The sequence below is a fragment of the Primulina huaijiensis genome, chromosome 17 (assembly GCF_012295235.1).
Source record: "Primulina huaijiensis isolate GDHJ02 chromosome 17, ASM1229523v2, whole genome shotgun sequence".
Lineage (NCBI taxonomy): Eukaryota > Viridiplantae > Streptophyta > Magnoliopsida > Lamiales > Gesneriaceae > Primulina > Primulina huaijiensis.
The window spans coordinates 15,796,428-15,810,420 of NC_133322.1; the positions used below are offsets into that span (position 1 = coordinate 15,796,428).

A 13,993-nucleotide genomic window follows, 5' to 3' on the forward strand; every position below is an offset into this window, starting at 1 on the left:
ATATAAAATGAAATTAGTAAATTATCTCGCATAAATAGCTATTTCAATCATATTATATGTTCATATCATGGAACAAATTTTGCCAACAGTCTACCAAGCATATCAAGTTTTCTTCCATATATCTTTGTGTTTTTATTATTATTATTATTATTATTATTATTATTATTATTATTATTATTATTATATTATATTATATTATATTATATTATATTATATTATATTACATATATTTGGTACATCCAATAAAATTTATAACTGTGTGTATCTGCGATGAATTAGAATTTGTTAATAATGGATTTGGAAGCTCGAAAACACCACTACATACTCCTGCTTTGATTTCTGTTATTCAATCAACAAGTGAAAGTCGTGCAAGCGGGACGTGGAAACTCGAGAACGCTATCTAAACCCTTTCTGCAAAAAATTCATGCAATGATCAAACACGTAAAAGGTCACAAATATTTATAGGCTCGTAATAATTAGTATTTTTGTTATCATATTTCTTATTTTTTAACTTCCGACATGTTTAATTGATACACTTTTGTTTTATTTTGTTGTATGAAGAAATTTTATGGTTTTAGTGCGAATTTGAGCTATGAAAGTGATTTTTATCACATTTGAAATTGTCAAGATAAGAAACAGAAGAAATCCAGGAACAAGATGTCGCCACGCCATGTGACTGTTCTTCTGCTACTTGTGAAACTGAAGCCGACGATAATTTCAAGGAGTTAAATTCGAAATTTTTGAAGATTATGCCAGATTTTCGAATCCTAATTATGATGTTTGACTTATAAAAATATTTTGTTGAGAAAATTTTTTATTGAAAGAAATAAATAGTAGATAGAGTTTTATTCTATAAAAACTATATATTATTTTTTGATATCTTTTTAACATTAGATTTTCTTATAGTTAATGGGTTTTTCCCTTGGGATCAATTAACTATCTCCACGTGAAAAACAATAAGGAGGCACAAAGGTTGGACAAAATTTTTCACTCTCTTCAACATGAAACACAAGGAATTTCTCATCTTCTCTCCACAATTCTAGTTCACCGCTCTTTTTTCCGACGGATCTCTCACACATCCTCTGTGTGTTACAGTCAAATCACATTCTTCAAATTATTTTTCAATCATTTCCCTTATTCTGTTTAGAAATAATTTATATTTTTATAAACTAAGCATGCAGGGAAATCTATTTGCTTTAGCATATAAATTTCATAAATTTAGCATATTCATTTCAAATAACCATTTAACATGGGTCCTGGTTGCTTGGGACACTGTCAGAACTTCTGAATTTCTTTGGACGTAAAATGATCATTTTATCCCTGAAACCCTAACTTATCCTTTTTAACTTTTTCCTACGTCCTCGGCCCGAGACTATCCCGAACCATCATATAAGCTTATTTTTTTACTTCTAACAATTTTCTCAAGCATAAACTCGATCCCCTCGACCTATTATCACAATTCGACTTAACCACAAAACCATATTCCCGTTTGTAGCCCGAGTTGACTCGAAACTTAATAACTTTTCTCTCAAACTCAAACAAAGACTTACTAGACCCTTGTACACCCTCGTGAGCCATGGTCCATCCCACACACGACCATATTCCAGCCTCTGCCGTAGCCGCACCAGATCGGCTCCATCTCCCTCTACTTCCCCTACGTCGCGGCTCACCTCCCTCGAGCCACCCTCATCCAGCCCCTAGCTAGGCCAAATCCAACCCCTTAGCCACCCTCCTAAGACCCTACTGGACCGTCCCTACTGCATCCACCAGCGCACCAGCGTCCCCACGCTTCTCCCCTCCCCCATCGTGCGCGCGCCACGCTTTGGCGATGAGCTGCTGCGTTCCTGCCCTCGTCTCCCTTGTCTCCAGTCACCCTACAGGCCTCTAGCACCCCGACTCGAGCTAGCACAGGGCCTTGACCAAGGTCGGACAGGCCCTTGCACGGCATCCCTCTTAGCACAACTATGGCCGAGCCTCGAAACCCTAACCGAGGCTTGGTAACTTCTTTCCTATTACAGCCCTTTATTAGAACAAAAGACTCCCTTTTAGGACTTTTAGACATCATATCCCTTCCCTTTAAACAAGCATTAAAACTTCAAAGCTTCAAGATAAATCATTCAAAACGTTAATAAAACTTGATCATCTCGTTATAAATTCAAAAGATCATAAACATACATAATATAGCTTGAATGGTTCAAAAGAATGGTTTAAAGAAGTGTCTTTGCATTTATAACGCTCGAAAATCGATTATTGACTCAAGGAAGCGAGAAAGAACGATCGGGGAACGTCTTAGCCTTGATTCTTCTTCTCCAAACTCTCGAAAAACTTCTGGTATGGGGTAGCAATTACACAGCTTCTGCAGCCCCTCACAAACTCTAATTTTTGTCTAGTGATTTTGGAAAATAATGGCTTAGCAACTAGGGCTTTAGGTATTTATAGTTAGGAAATAATTAGTCCCACTAATCCTAGTTAAATAAGTTTAATTATGCCCATTAAATTCTGCACAAAAATTTTAATTAGTAAATTTTTCAAAAATAAATTTAGAGTCCTAAAAAATCCATCATTTTGACGAAAAGTGTTTTCAAAATTAAATAAGACTCGACTCGTAAAATAATTTGAATCATATAATTTTTAGAAAATTTAAATCATATTTAGACATATTTTGAAGCCTTTAAAATAAAAATATTTTTATCTCAATCGTCACTGGTCTCTTTTCTTCGATCAAGAATCAAATATTCGCTTGAAATTCTTTAATTACGAAATCACGCAAAACTACAGTATTAAACATTTGATCATATTCAAAATATATCATTTATGTATTTTAAAAAAATTTAATTAAAATAAATTAGCAATTTAACAATTCTCATGCATGCGGTTTACGTAAACGAATTTTTGAACGTTACAGACGGAGATTGTTAGAATAAGTGCCCAACGAGCCAACTTATGGCTTGAGCTTTATTGACTCTAATTACAAACAATATTTATTTTAATACTATTTTACGATTTTATCCAATTATGACATTTACTTTATCTGTATACTAATGCAAACTCCATAGATAAAGTACTTGAATATATAATAGATACCATGAGGTCTGTCTCTCAACGTAAGATCATGAAAATCATAAGAAAGTGTACCATATATTCTAAACAGGTTCCTAGTCGATCAGCAGCCCAAATAAAGATAAAGGTCGCGTGAGCTTGTGACTAGCATATGTGGTGTAAACGCCATGTTTCATTTGTAAGGGCACGAAGATGTCCATTCATGCACATGTGTGATCATTTGATGATTCATTGAACAACCCTCCTTCGGACTGAGTGGTTATCATTTATCGAGTGGTATAATAAGCTGTTATGATTATACACCATTAATCTTTTGAAATGGGACAATGTAGATGCTCTACATACTTGCATGCACTTTGATCAGTTTACAGACTCCATTGAGCACCATCAAGTGGCGAGGTTGAGTGTAGCTTCGAAATAAATAAGAGCAAATACATTGTAGTTGGAGATTCACCGTTTTCTTACCGGTGAAAATATCATATGTGATCTGATGAGTTAATAGTGCAAGGAATCTCTGGCAGACTAAGTCATGTTCATTTTGGGAAGGTGTTTCCTTAGTTTCATATCCCATCTCACCATTATTACTTAAAGATAAATCACATCGTTATTGAAGTCGTATTCAATTCTCGATATACTAATGGTTGCTCATTCGATCGGGATATATGAGTTGAAAAGACTGTACTGTACGGTAAACATAACTTAATGTTCTTGCAGAGACTATCATTGATATCTAGGGGGATCATGAGACGATGCTACTAGACGCTCTTACCATAATATGATGGGTGCAATCAGACTTGAGTTCTGACATTTTTTTATCAAGGTGTTGATGAAAAGAATGAGGCTAATTAAGGTAATTTCGAATAAGAATATATGTTATTTTGAATCACATGGAGATGTGAACCCACAGCTAGTTGTATCCCTGAACCATTGAGGGTCATAGAAGTATCATACTCTGTATTCTCGTTGAGATAGTCAAGTTCAAGTAGTTGAATTTGGCGACTGTAGTTTGATGGAGATCAAACAGAATGCTTATAAAGAAGTTTATAAATTGATTCTGAAAGATGAAACAAGTAGAAGTTAGGTTTACTACTAATTAAATAAGGAGGGTGAAACTGTCTGTTTTGGTGTAGTTCAAAAAACTAGCAAATGCCAAAATTAGATTCGTGAAAATTTTGATTTTCAAAATTTCCAATTTTCATTATGTGAACAAGATTTGTATCCTTGATATATCGGCCCTGTCAAATCGCCGATCGTGGTTATAATGAGTTCACAATTATTTTTTAGTGAACTTAGAAATTACTAATTGAATAATAATATTAGTAGTAGTAATTATTAATGTGTACAAAATTCTCATAAAATATTTTATAGTGATCTAGAATTAATTTACTAATAACTTAATAAATTTACACTAGCTATTTTAAATAAAAGTATGATTTTTAATGTTTGTGCTTGTATATGTATTATTTGTTACTCGTGGTTAGAATTTGCTGAGTCATTAGACTCACTAGGTTTGGATGGTTGCAGTGAGGATGATATTGAGGGAAGCGCTGATGCTTGAGTGGATCGAGTTCGGCATTATATTCCCGATGGACATTTATTTTCTACATTAACTTGATAGTTAAAGTTTTGAAATAAAGATTTTGAGAATGATTTATTTAGAGATTTTATGTTTTATTTTGAAGTCAGTTTTGATAATGTTAAAAATTGACGTAAGATTTTTATTAATTGACGATTTAGGTATTTTTATGCTCTTCAAATTTTTAAATGTTAGATTAATTTTTGAATGTTCGAATTGTTGAGCTATGTTAGGATACAAGTTTCAATTTCATATAAGATAAAAAAAAAATTAGTAGGATTTTAAAGTTAAAAAGTAATAGACGTTTCAAAAACACTTTTATCTGATCGAGACGGAGAATACTTAATCACTGAAATTCAAGGCTACCTTAAGGAGAGCGTAATTCTCTCACAGAGGACCTAACCTACCATACTTCAGTTGAATGGTGTGTTAGAATGTCGTAATCTAACATTGATGGACATGGTTCGATCAATTATGAGATTCACTGAATAAAACTCCAAACAAAGGCAGTTGATAAAACTTCATACAAAGACGGTGGATAAAACTCCATATGAGATATTGATGAGAAAAACTCTCAAATATTCTTATGCGAATAAGGCAATGGGAGACTGTGACAATTTTGTTAAACCAAGTTCGTACAAAGGCAGTTGATAAAACTCCATATGAGATATGGATGAGAAAACTTCACAAACTGCTTATTTGAATCAAGCAGTGGGAGACAAATTTGATATTAAAGCCAATTGGTGCTAATTTGTGGGATATCTAAATAACTCAATTGGATATTATTTCTATGATTCGAATGAAACAAATGTATTTGTTTCAAGGTTTACCACCTTCTTGAAGAAAGAGTTTGTATAAAATAGAAAAAGTGAGATGATAGAATTCGAGAAGATGCGAGAAAAACCTACTCCTGAAATAGTATAACTCATGCCCCAACAGCGAGTTGAAGAAACACAAACTCCTAGAAGATCCAAAAGGGTCTCAAGCCCACTTAATAGGATGAGAATACTTCTTGAAGAAGGGCAATATGAGCTCATTCCTAGATGTGATCCAAGAAACTTAAAAGAAGTATTGTCTGATGTCGATTCATCTAAATGGCTTGAACCCATGCAGTCCGAGATAGACTCCATATACTCAAACCAAGTATGGTCCTTAATAGATCCACATGAGAGAATTGTTCTCATAGGAAAAATGTGGATTTATAAAAGGAAACTTGGGGCGAATAGGAATGTAATGACCTTTAAAGCAATAATATTGGTAATAAAAGAATATACTCAAAGATAAGGTATTGACTATGAGGAAACTTTTTCTCCAGTCGCAATTTTCAATTGGGATACTGCTAGTCATAACAACATGGTATGACTGTGAAATATGGCAGATGGATGTGAAAACAACATTCCTTAAGGGTGACATTAAGGAAGATATTTATATGTCTCAACTTGAAGTATTCACATCAGTAGGAAGTGAGCATAAAATATGCAAACTTCAAAAATTCATCTATGTACTCAAATAGACATCAAAGAGCTAGAACCACATATTTGACAACAGTATCAAAAAGTTTGACTTTGTTAAAAACTCCGATGAATCTTGTGATACAAGAAGGTTAGTGAGATTGCAGTGACATTCCTAATACTTTATGTTGATGAAACACTACTCATTGCGAATGATATAGGGATGTTGCAATTAACTAGAGCATTTGAATATACAATAGATACCATGATGTCTGTCTCGCAACGTAAGATCATAAAACTCATTAGGAAGCGTAACATATATTCTAAACAGATTCTTAGTTGATTCAGCAGCCTAAAAATAAGGATAAACATCACTTGAACTTGACACTAGTATATGTGATGTAAAAGTCATGTTTCATTGATAAGGGCATGGAGATATCCAATCTTACATATGGTTGATCATTTGATTATGAACTGAACAACCCTCCCTCAGATTGTCCAAGTGATTATCATTTATCGAGTGGAATAGTCCGTAGTTATGGTTATATACCATTAGTTCTTTGACTTAGGACACTATGAAGGTTCTACGTACTAACATGTATTTTGATCCATTTACCGACCCCATTGAAAGTTATCAGGTGGCGAGGTTGGGTGTAGTTTTGAAATACGTAGAAGCCAATACATTGTAGTCGGGTATTCACCACTAACCAATAGTTGTGGATATCCTGTATGATCTGATAAGTTAATAGTGCAAAGAATCTATGGTCAGGGTAAGACATGTGCATTTTGGAAAGATGTTACTTAGTTGCACATACAATGTCACTATTATTACTCAAAGATACATCACATCGTTATCGGATTCATTTTCAACTCTCGATATACCAACGATTGCAGATTCGATCGTGATATATAAGTTGAAGGAACCGTACTATTAGTGATACTTAGGAGATCATGAGACGATGTTACTAAACGCTCTTATCATGATACGATGAGTGCAATCAGACTTGAGTTCTAAGTTTCTTGATCTAGAGGTTAAGAAAAACAATAGGGATAATTAGTGTAAGCTTGAATAGGAACAAATGCTATTTTGAATCACATGTAATTGTAAACTCGCGGCTAGCTATATCCCTGAACCATTGAGAGTCACACAAGTATTGGATCATATGTTCTCGTTGAGATAGTCAAACTTACGGAATTGAATTTGACAAATGTAATTTGATGGAGATCAATCAGACAACTTATAAAGAACCGAATATTCATATTCAAAATTTACTATTTGTTGTCTGTCAGGTGTTCCAGAAATCTCACCAATTGAGGCTGTTTGTTGACTGTCAGAGAAGTTCCAAAAATCTCATTGATTGAGCAAATTCTACGAACTAAAGGATCGTATCAACTTGAAAATGGAAAGATCAAAGTTTTTGAATGGAAGACACCAAAGTAAGTCTACCTCAACAAAATATCTTCTCCTCGCTCAACATCCAATTTCAACAAAATTAACATCTCGATTTCATCCCAAGAAAACGAACCAAAGTTCCCCACACCAATATCGACTTCACAATACATCCACCAAAAATGCCAATCCCTTTCCCAAAAAATAAATGCTTTCATTTACTCAAGTGGCTTCCCCTGATTGTACGTAGCGAGAAACATTCCACCAAATATCGTTGGGTGCATTAAAACAAATATGGGTCCTACGTAGAATATATATGGGACCTGGACATCTGATGGTATTTAATATAGCGTTTGGCCCAGTATGGTTTGATCTAAACCACTGGATACGGGAGACCGGACTTGTAGTCCAGTGGTCTCACCCCTGTCGGAATAGTCAGTTTCTCCGGGTTCGATCCTCCTTCCCCGCGTGAGTTGTAATAAAAAAAAAACCACTGGATACGGATCTACTGATACATATGACAACGAAAACACAGGAACAAGAATCTGAATCACACAGCAAAGAACACCCCGGGTTGTCACTTACCTTGTAAACCGAAACGCTTTCCGAGAAAACGACGCCTATAAATAGGAGAAGCATTCTAGAAATGGAGTAGATAAAAACAATTGGAGTGAGTACAAATCTGCTTCCTTCAATTATCGATTCATATTCCCTACCATGCTTCCGCAGAATCCAAAGACAGAACCGAAGGACACGAAGTTAGATGCAGTATCAGCGTGGGAGAGATTGAAGAGAAACGGAGTGGAGGTGGTGGGTCGGGTTCAGGTACCAGAGATATGGGGACAAGAGGGTTTGCTCAAAGATTGGATTGATTGCAAGGCATTTGACTCCACGCTGGCGAACAACGCTGTTGTTTCCGCAAGAGCGGCCCTGGTGAGAGAAAGAGGAAGAGTCAATTCAACTGCAATGAAGAATGGTTGATGATGATAGCCTAGAGGTTATGTGTTTCTTCTAGAATGGTATCTCCTGCTGTGAAAATACTTGCCCTTTACCGTAGTATCTGTATTTTTAGGACAATTCTTATGAAAACATATCTTTGGTCTTAATAAATGGCATCCAATATTCTAAATGGCGACCGCCGACCATACCGCCTTTGTCTCAGTCGGTAGTAATGAGTGGGGGCGGGAGCCTAGCCAGTCACAACCCCTGCCTCGAATCGCCAACCACGGCCACCGCCAGCGACTAAGTTAGCTCGTGTATTTGTACTGTATGAATCTTTAATATTAATATGATGATGAATTTTTAATAACTATTTTGATAGTTGCAGCATTTATATATTTATTCCACCTTTTATAATATTATATACAATGTAATTGCATTGGATGATTATATATAATCATGTATAAAAAATAGTAAAAAAAAAAAAAGAAACAACCATAGGGGAGGGGAAATCAAAGAAGATCAAGTCTAGGAAGTTAACTAATCAATCCCTGAAACAGAGTAGGATTTGGGATTCTTCAGTTGAACGGTAGCATCTCGCAGGAAAAAAATTAGTTCAGGGTGACATCATATGATTATGTCCAGAAATCTAAAATATTTTATTGGAAAAAAATTTACACCGATTTTGTTGTTCCTATCCTGAGGTATTAACTTACAAAAACCTCATGCACACATAAATTATGCAAAAGATTTGCAAATGCATTTGCTGATTGAAACATGTATAGGACTATGGAAGCAGTTTTTTCTGACCAGGTGAAGTAGTTGTTAAGTCCCATATTTTGACAGTGCCATCATCACTTGCAGAGGCCAGACACTTGTTTTCCTGTTTCGTCATGAGATAAAGAAAATATCGGAGTAAATTATCTACATAAAAAGAGATTGGGGTAGGCAAACACCAAAGTTTAGATGATGGAGATCACAGGAAACTATAATATATGTCCGGTAGTTCAAAAGAGGTCTACTACAGGCCCTGGTACACGAACAGGATTTTCAGTTTTAACAATTTCTAAACTCATGCTCTTCAAATAGTTTGAAACGACCGACAAGTATATGCCAAAGGTAAAAATCACATTACTAATAACCAAATATAGGGATTTCAATTCGGGAAACTAATATTTATGGCCCTAATGCCTAAATAAGAGTGAATGGTTGAATACTCATGTATAGACAAATACACAATCCACTTTTAAAATTTACCCAGGAACTCCACTGCACAGCATTCACATCCATGTCATGAGCTCTCTCTTTTTTCAATAGCAGTTTGTATGTAGATCCACCAACCTGTAGTACCATGCGAAAACAAAATGAATGTATTAAAGGAACGTAACATCTATAGGTAAACAAATCAGAGTGATTGAAACTACCAATTCTATCGTCCAGTCATAACAAGCAATACCAGTACAAAAACATGGGACCCATAGTTTTGGGATGTACTTTATACCAATACTTTTAGTTCGTGAATTATCTTCCTTTTTGTTAAGTGGGAGGGGGGAGGATGAGAAAAGTGTTGCTACCGTAAAAGAACACGAAGTATATACATTACTTCAGAAACCAAAGGAACGGCATAACAGCTAATGTTTTACATAAATATCGAATGCTTTCCCTAAAGCAGACCAATGAATTCAAAACCTGTAAATAATCGAATTGCTCATTCATAAAATACTTCTTTACTCAGAAATAAACACTAAAGGCCTGGCTCCAAAGTAAAAATGAACTTGAATAAATAATATTAAGAAGTAAAGTGCATAGACCAGAGTCTCAAGAGGTTGCTCACCGAAATTATACAAGTTAGACATGTTCGTCAGTAGTTATTAGAGCACACCCTTCAGGTATATTTCATAAGAATATATTCAATGTAAGTGCCATCCAGGTATGACATGAAAGCAGAGCATGGTAAAGTAGTAAATCAAAGCTCACATGATTAGACATATGGGCTTAACAGAGACAATTATGTCAATGCCATTCAAGGCAATCCAACTTTTCCTTGAGTTAATTTTCAACAATATTGGTTTTGCTGTAAATTTGAAAACTCATTCATGCAACTAGTGATATCATCTAGCCTTACCTATTCCATTAGGACTCAATCCGATTCAGTTTTTATTTGGTCAACTAGAAAGTCATCCACTGCATGCTAAAGGAGTGGCCACAAAAGGGGCTAAAATCAGCGGAAGCTTTGGCAAAGAATTAGGTTGGCGAATAACAGGCAACATCTTATACAGTTCTCAGAAGGACCAGAGCCCAGAGGTACAGGAAAAAAAATTGGAATTTACACCAAGGAGATACGATGTATTGGAGTGCAGGATGGTGAAAGGTCTTACGCAATCAGAATGTGAGCAGAAGATGATGAAAGGCCTTATGCAATCTCATCGTGAAAATGAGTATGCCAAGAAATGAATAAGTAGAAAACCAATCCAGTGAACAAGTATAACTTTTTGTAATACCTGGCCGCCTTCACTTCCAACAAATAAACGGATAGCATCATCAGCAGATCCAGAGCAAATTACTCCCTCCCTGTCATATTCACAGCTCAAAAAGGAAATAAAAGATATGACTAACTGAAATGCAAACATTACCCAATTTTTTAAAACAAGAGAATGAGAGTAGAAATAGAGAAGTATCTGCTACCTTGACCAATGGACAGAAAAAATTGTTCGGTCGTGATAACCTGAGAGAGTAGAAATATGTGTCCTGGCAAAGAGAAAAACGTAAAATTATCATCCAACTATATATTATGATTTGGATTCCAGCAACCTGATTAAACATAATTCATAAATAATATTTCAAAAACCGCGAGCCTTTAATTGTTAAATAATAAATAGTGTTGTAATCTTATAACAAAATCTTATAAAAAATAATCAATAAATGATCAAGTCTATAGGAGAGTGGAACTGCGGTGCTTGATGAATATCGTTAAGCAGAAGTGTAAAACAATGACATGTGTTGCCCCCCATAAGAATCGACCAACATTCTCACATTTCATAAAAAGAAAAAATATATACAATTGACTTAATAATCAACATTGAATTCACCATGTCAATGGTTGTATAATCAATATCCATTAATTTCATATTTGTCTTCGTTAACATTTTCTTGAATGGGAATTTGTAGGCAAGAGTAAATTAAATGAAACATGAGACTATTTGATTCAAGCTTTAAAAAGGAAAATGTCATTTTTAAGATATGACTTCAAACCTGCTTTGTCACCCAAATCAAGAAACAAAAAGAACAATCCTGAAACTAAACTTAAAGAAAATCTAGCAAAAAAGAAGGATCAAACACAAATGTTAATGCATTGCTCACCAAGGGGCATTTCCATTTCCAGACTGCAGTTGTGTGATGTCAGTAGCCCATATTTTAATGGTTAGATCATCACTGAAAAAGAAAAAATTACTGCATTATACCTAACATCACAATTATTCTATTTTCCTGTCATTGAAACATAAAATTCTTTATGGCACTACTCATAAGACTGGACTTACATGTGGTTAACTGAATGTTACAGTCATTAAATATGCAAGCATTAAATGAAAGTTTGGGCATACCTACAGGAAACCATTTTGTCCCCAATAGCATTAAAAGATAACGCCCAGACTGTAGAAGTGTGGCCACTAAAAAGACAGAAAACAAAGGAGTTACATTTCACGAGAATTTTAAATAATCTCCATTTATACATCCAATGCGAAAAGTATAGATTGCACATTAAACAACTAAAAGCTTACAGCACAGAACAAAGCACGTATCATAAGACAACCACAAAGAAGGAAAGAGAAAAGGAGCAGATTTGAACTCTTTACTTAGACATATTGACAATTTGGTTACTTGAATTAGGTCCGTGATAATCAAAATACTTGGTATAACAGTTCGATTTTTGGCAAGCTCCGTAGAATGATCAGTGAACAAACTAACACCATACATCTTCACTGAAACTTTTATCTGCTACAATTGTTGAGTCTTATGAACATGATTCGCCCATTTAAATAAATAATTATTGCATACATCAAGAGCATTTAAAACTAGGAATTATTTATACTTCATACAATGGGCCCGGTGATATAGCATAATGAAAAAGTCGAAAAGTATCAAACAAGAAAGATAATGGATCACAGATTGCCATTATTTCAAGGCTGTTGACATATACAAACATAGAGAGTTAAAAACTACCTGTTTAATTCACTCAAAGTTTGCGCACAATGCCAATCATCACTGTCCCCATCCTCTACCCAGACCTACAACAGCTTAATGAGTCTGATACATTTTTTAGATTAAATTAAATATAAAGAAGACTAACCAACAGCCACAAACAAGCAGGCGGCTTTACAAGGATTAACAGATGCTTAAATATCCTAAACATAAAGAGAATTCTAATTTCACATTCACGGTACCTTAATGCTATTATCATAGCTACATGAAAACAGAATATCCATTGTCGGATGCCATTGGACCATTTTAACATCCTGTGTATGTCCTTGCAGCACAGAAACACATTCGAACTCATTATGTGGTAATATTTCCCATATCCAGACTGATTTGTCTCGCCCACAAGTCGCAAGCAATGAGCCAGATGCATTCCAAGAGACACTTTTAACTTCGTTTTCATGACCCTGGACATCAATTTACCATTTTTATACATCAATCTCAGAAAAATATAACATATTAAAGACCATATATAATTATTGTCACTACATCGAATCACTCAACAGAATTCCGCCACCAAAAAGATTCTTACTTGATCACATCAGATATAAATACCTCTAAAGTGGACACACATTCGAAATCACCTCCAACATCCTCCCATATGGCTGTGGTGGCATCAAAGCTAGCCGTGGCCAATAATTTACCAGACGGTGACCATGAACATGATCTTACAGTCCTGGTGTGGGTCTCCTCCAATACAGCCTGCACCAGATCAGCGTTAACACCAAAATAAAATAAACAAACACCAAAATCCGGTAAAGATTTCTTTCATATTTTTGTCCATGTTATCAAACAGCGTAATGAAATTTCGAAAATTTAGCACTTGTGATGTGCGAAATTCGCGTTAAGCCAGAGACGAAGTACCATACAATCCTTTTTCTCTAACACATAGGGCAACTAAAAACCTTATAAATTCAACTAAAATTCAGAAAACTAAAGACCTTGCACTGAAAATAGCCTGTGGCGGGGCTCTGTTCCCAAATGCGGACTGTTTTGTCTCCACTACACGAAGATAATACTGCGGGGACGCCATCAACTCCAGTGGCCGGTTTCCAGGCAAGGCTCCAAACCCTATCGGTGTGGCCTTCGAGTTTCTGAATTTCTTTCAGCTCGAAATTCTCCTCAGCGAAATTCATCACGCAAATTATAGTGAAGAACAAATTTATAAATGATAGTTAGGGTTTTAGATAAAAGCGGTTTAGGGTCTAAGGAGTCGTAATGCACGCGCCGCCGATATTGGGAAAAGTGTGTGGAACTCGAGCCGACAGCACTAGCAGCTGGGAAGGGTTGGATGTCTTAGTATATCAATAAAATATATATATA

The 13,993-nt window shown here is 35.3% G+C and overlaps 1 protein-coding gene across 1 annotated transcript; it reads right to left on the minus strand.

The window, feature by feature from the left end:
• Window positions 1-9,051: 9,051 nt before the first annotated feature.
• On the minus strand, window positions 9,052-13,984 carry LOC140963124 (protein CIA1). Its single transcript, XM_073422363.1, has 10 exons — window positions 13,612-13,984; window positions 13,226-13,372; window positions 12,859-13,077; window positions 12,638-12,702; window positions 12,019-12,084; window positions 11,777-11,848; window positions 11,102-11,164; window positions 10,918-10,987; window positions 9,674-9,757; window positions 9,052-9,299 (listed from the first exon to the last, which is right to left on the minus strand). The coding sequence occupies exons 1-10, from the start codon at window positions 13,804-13,806 to the stop codon at window positions 9,204-9,206; spliced, it is 1,077 nt and encodes a 358-aa protein (XP_073278464.1). The 5' UTR covers window positions 13,807-13,984; the 3' UTR covers window positions 9,052-9,203.
• Window positions 13,985-13,993: the final 9 nt, after the last annotated feature.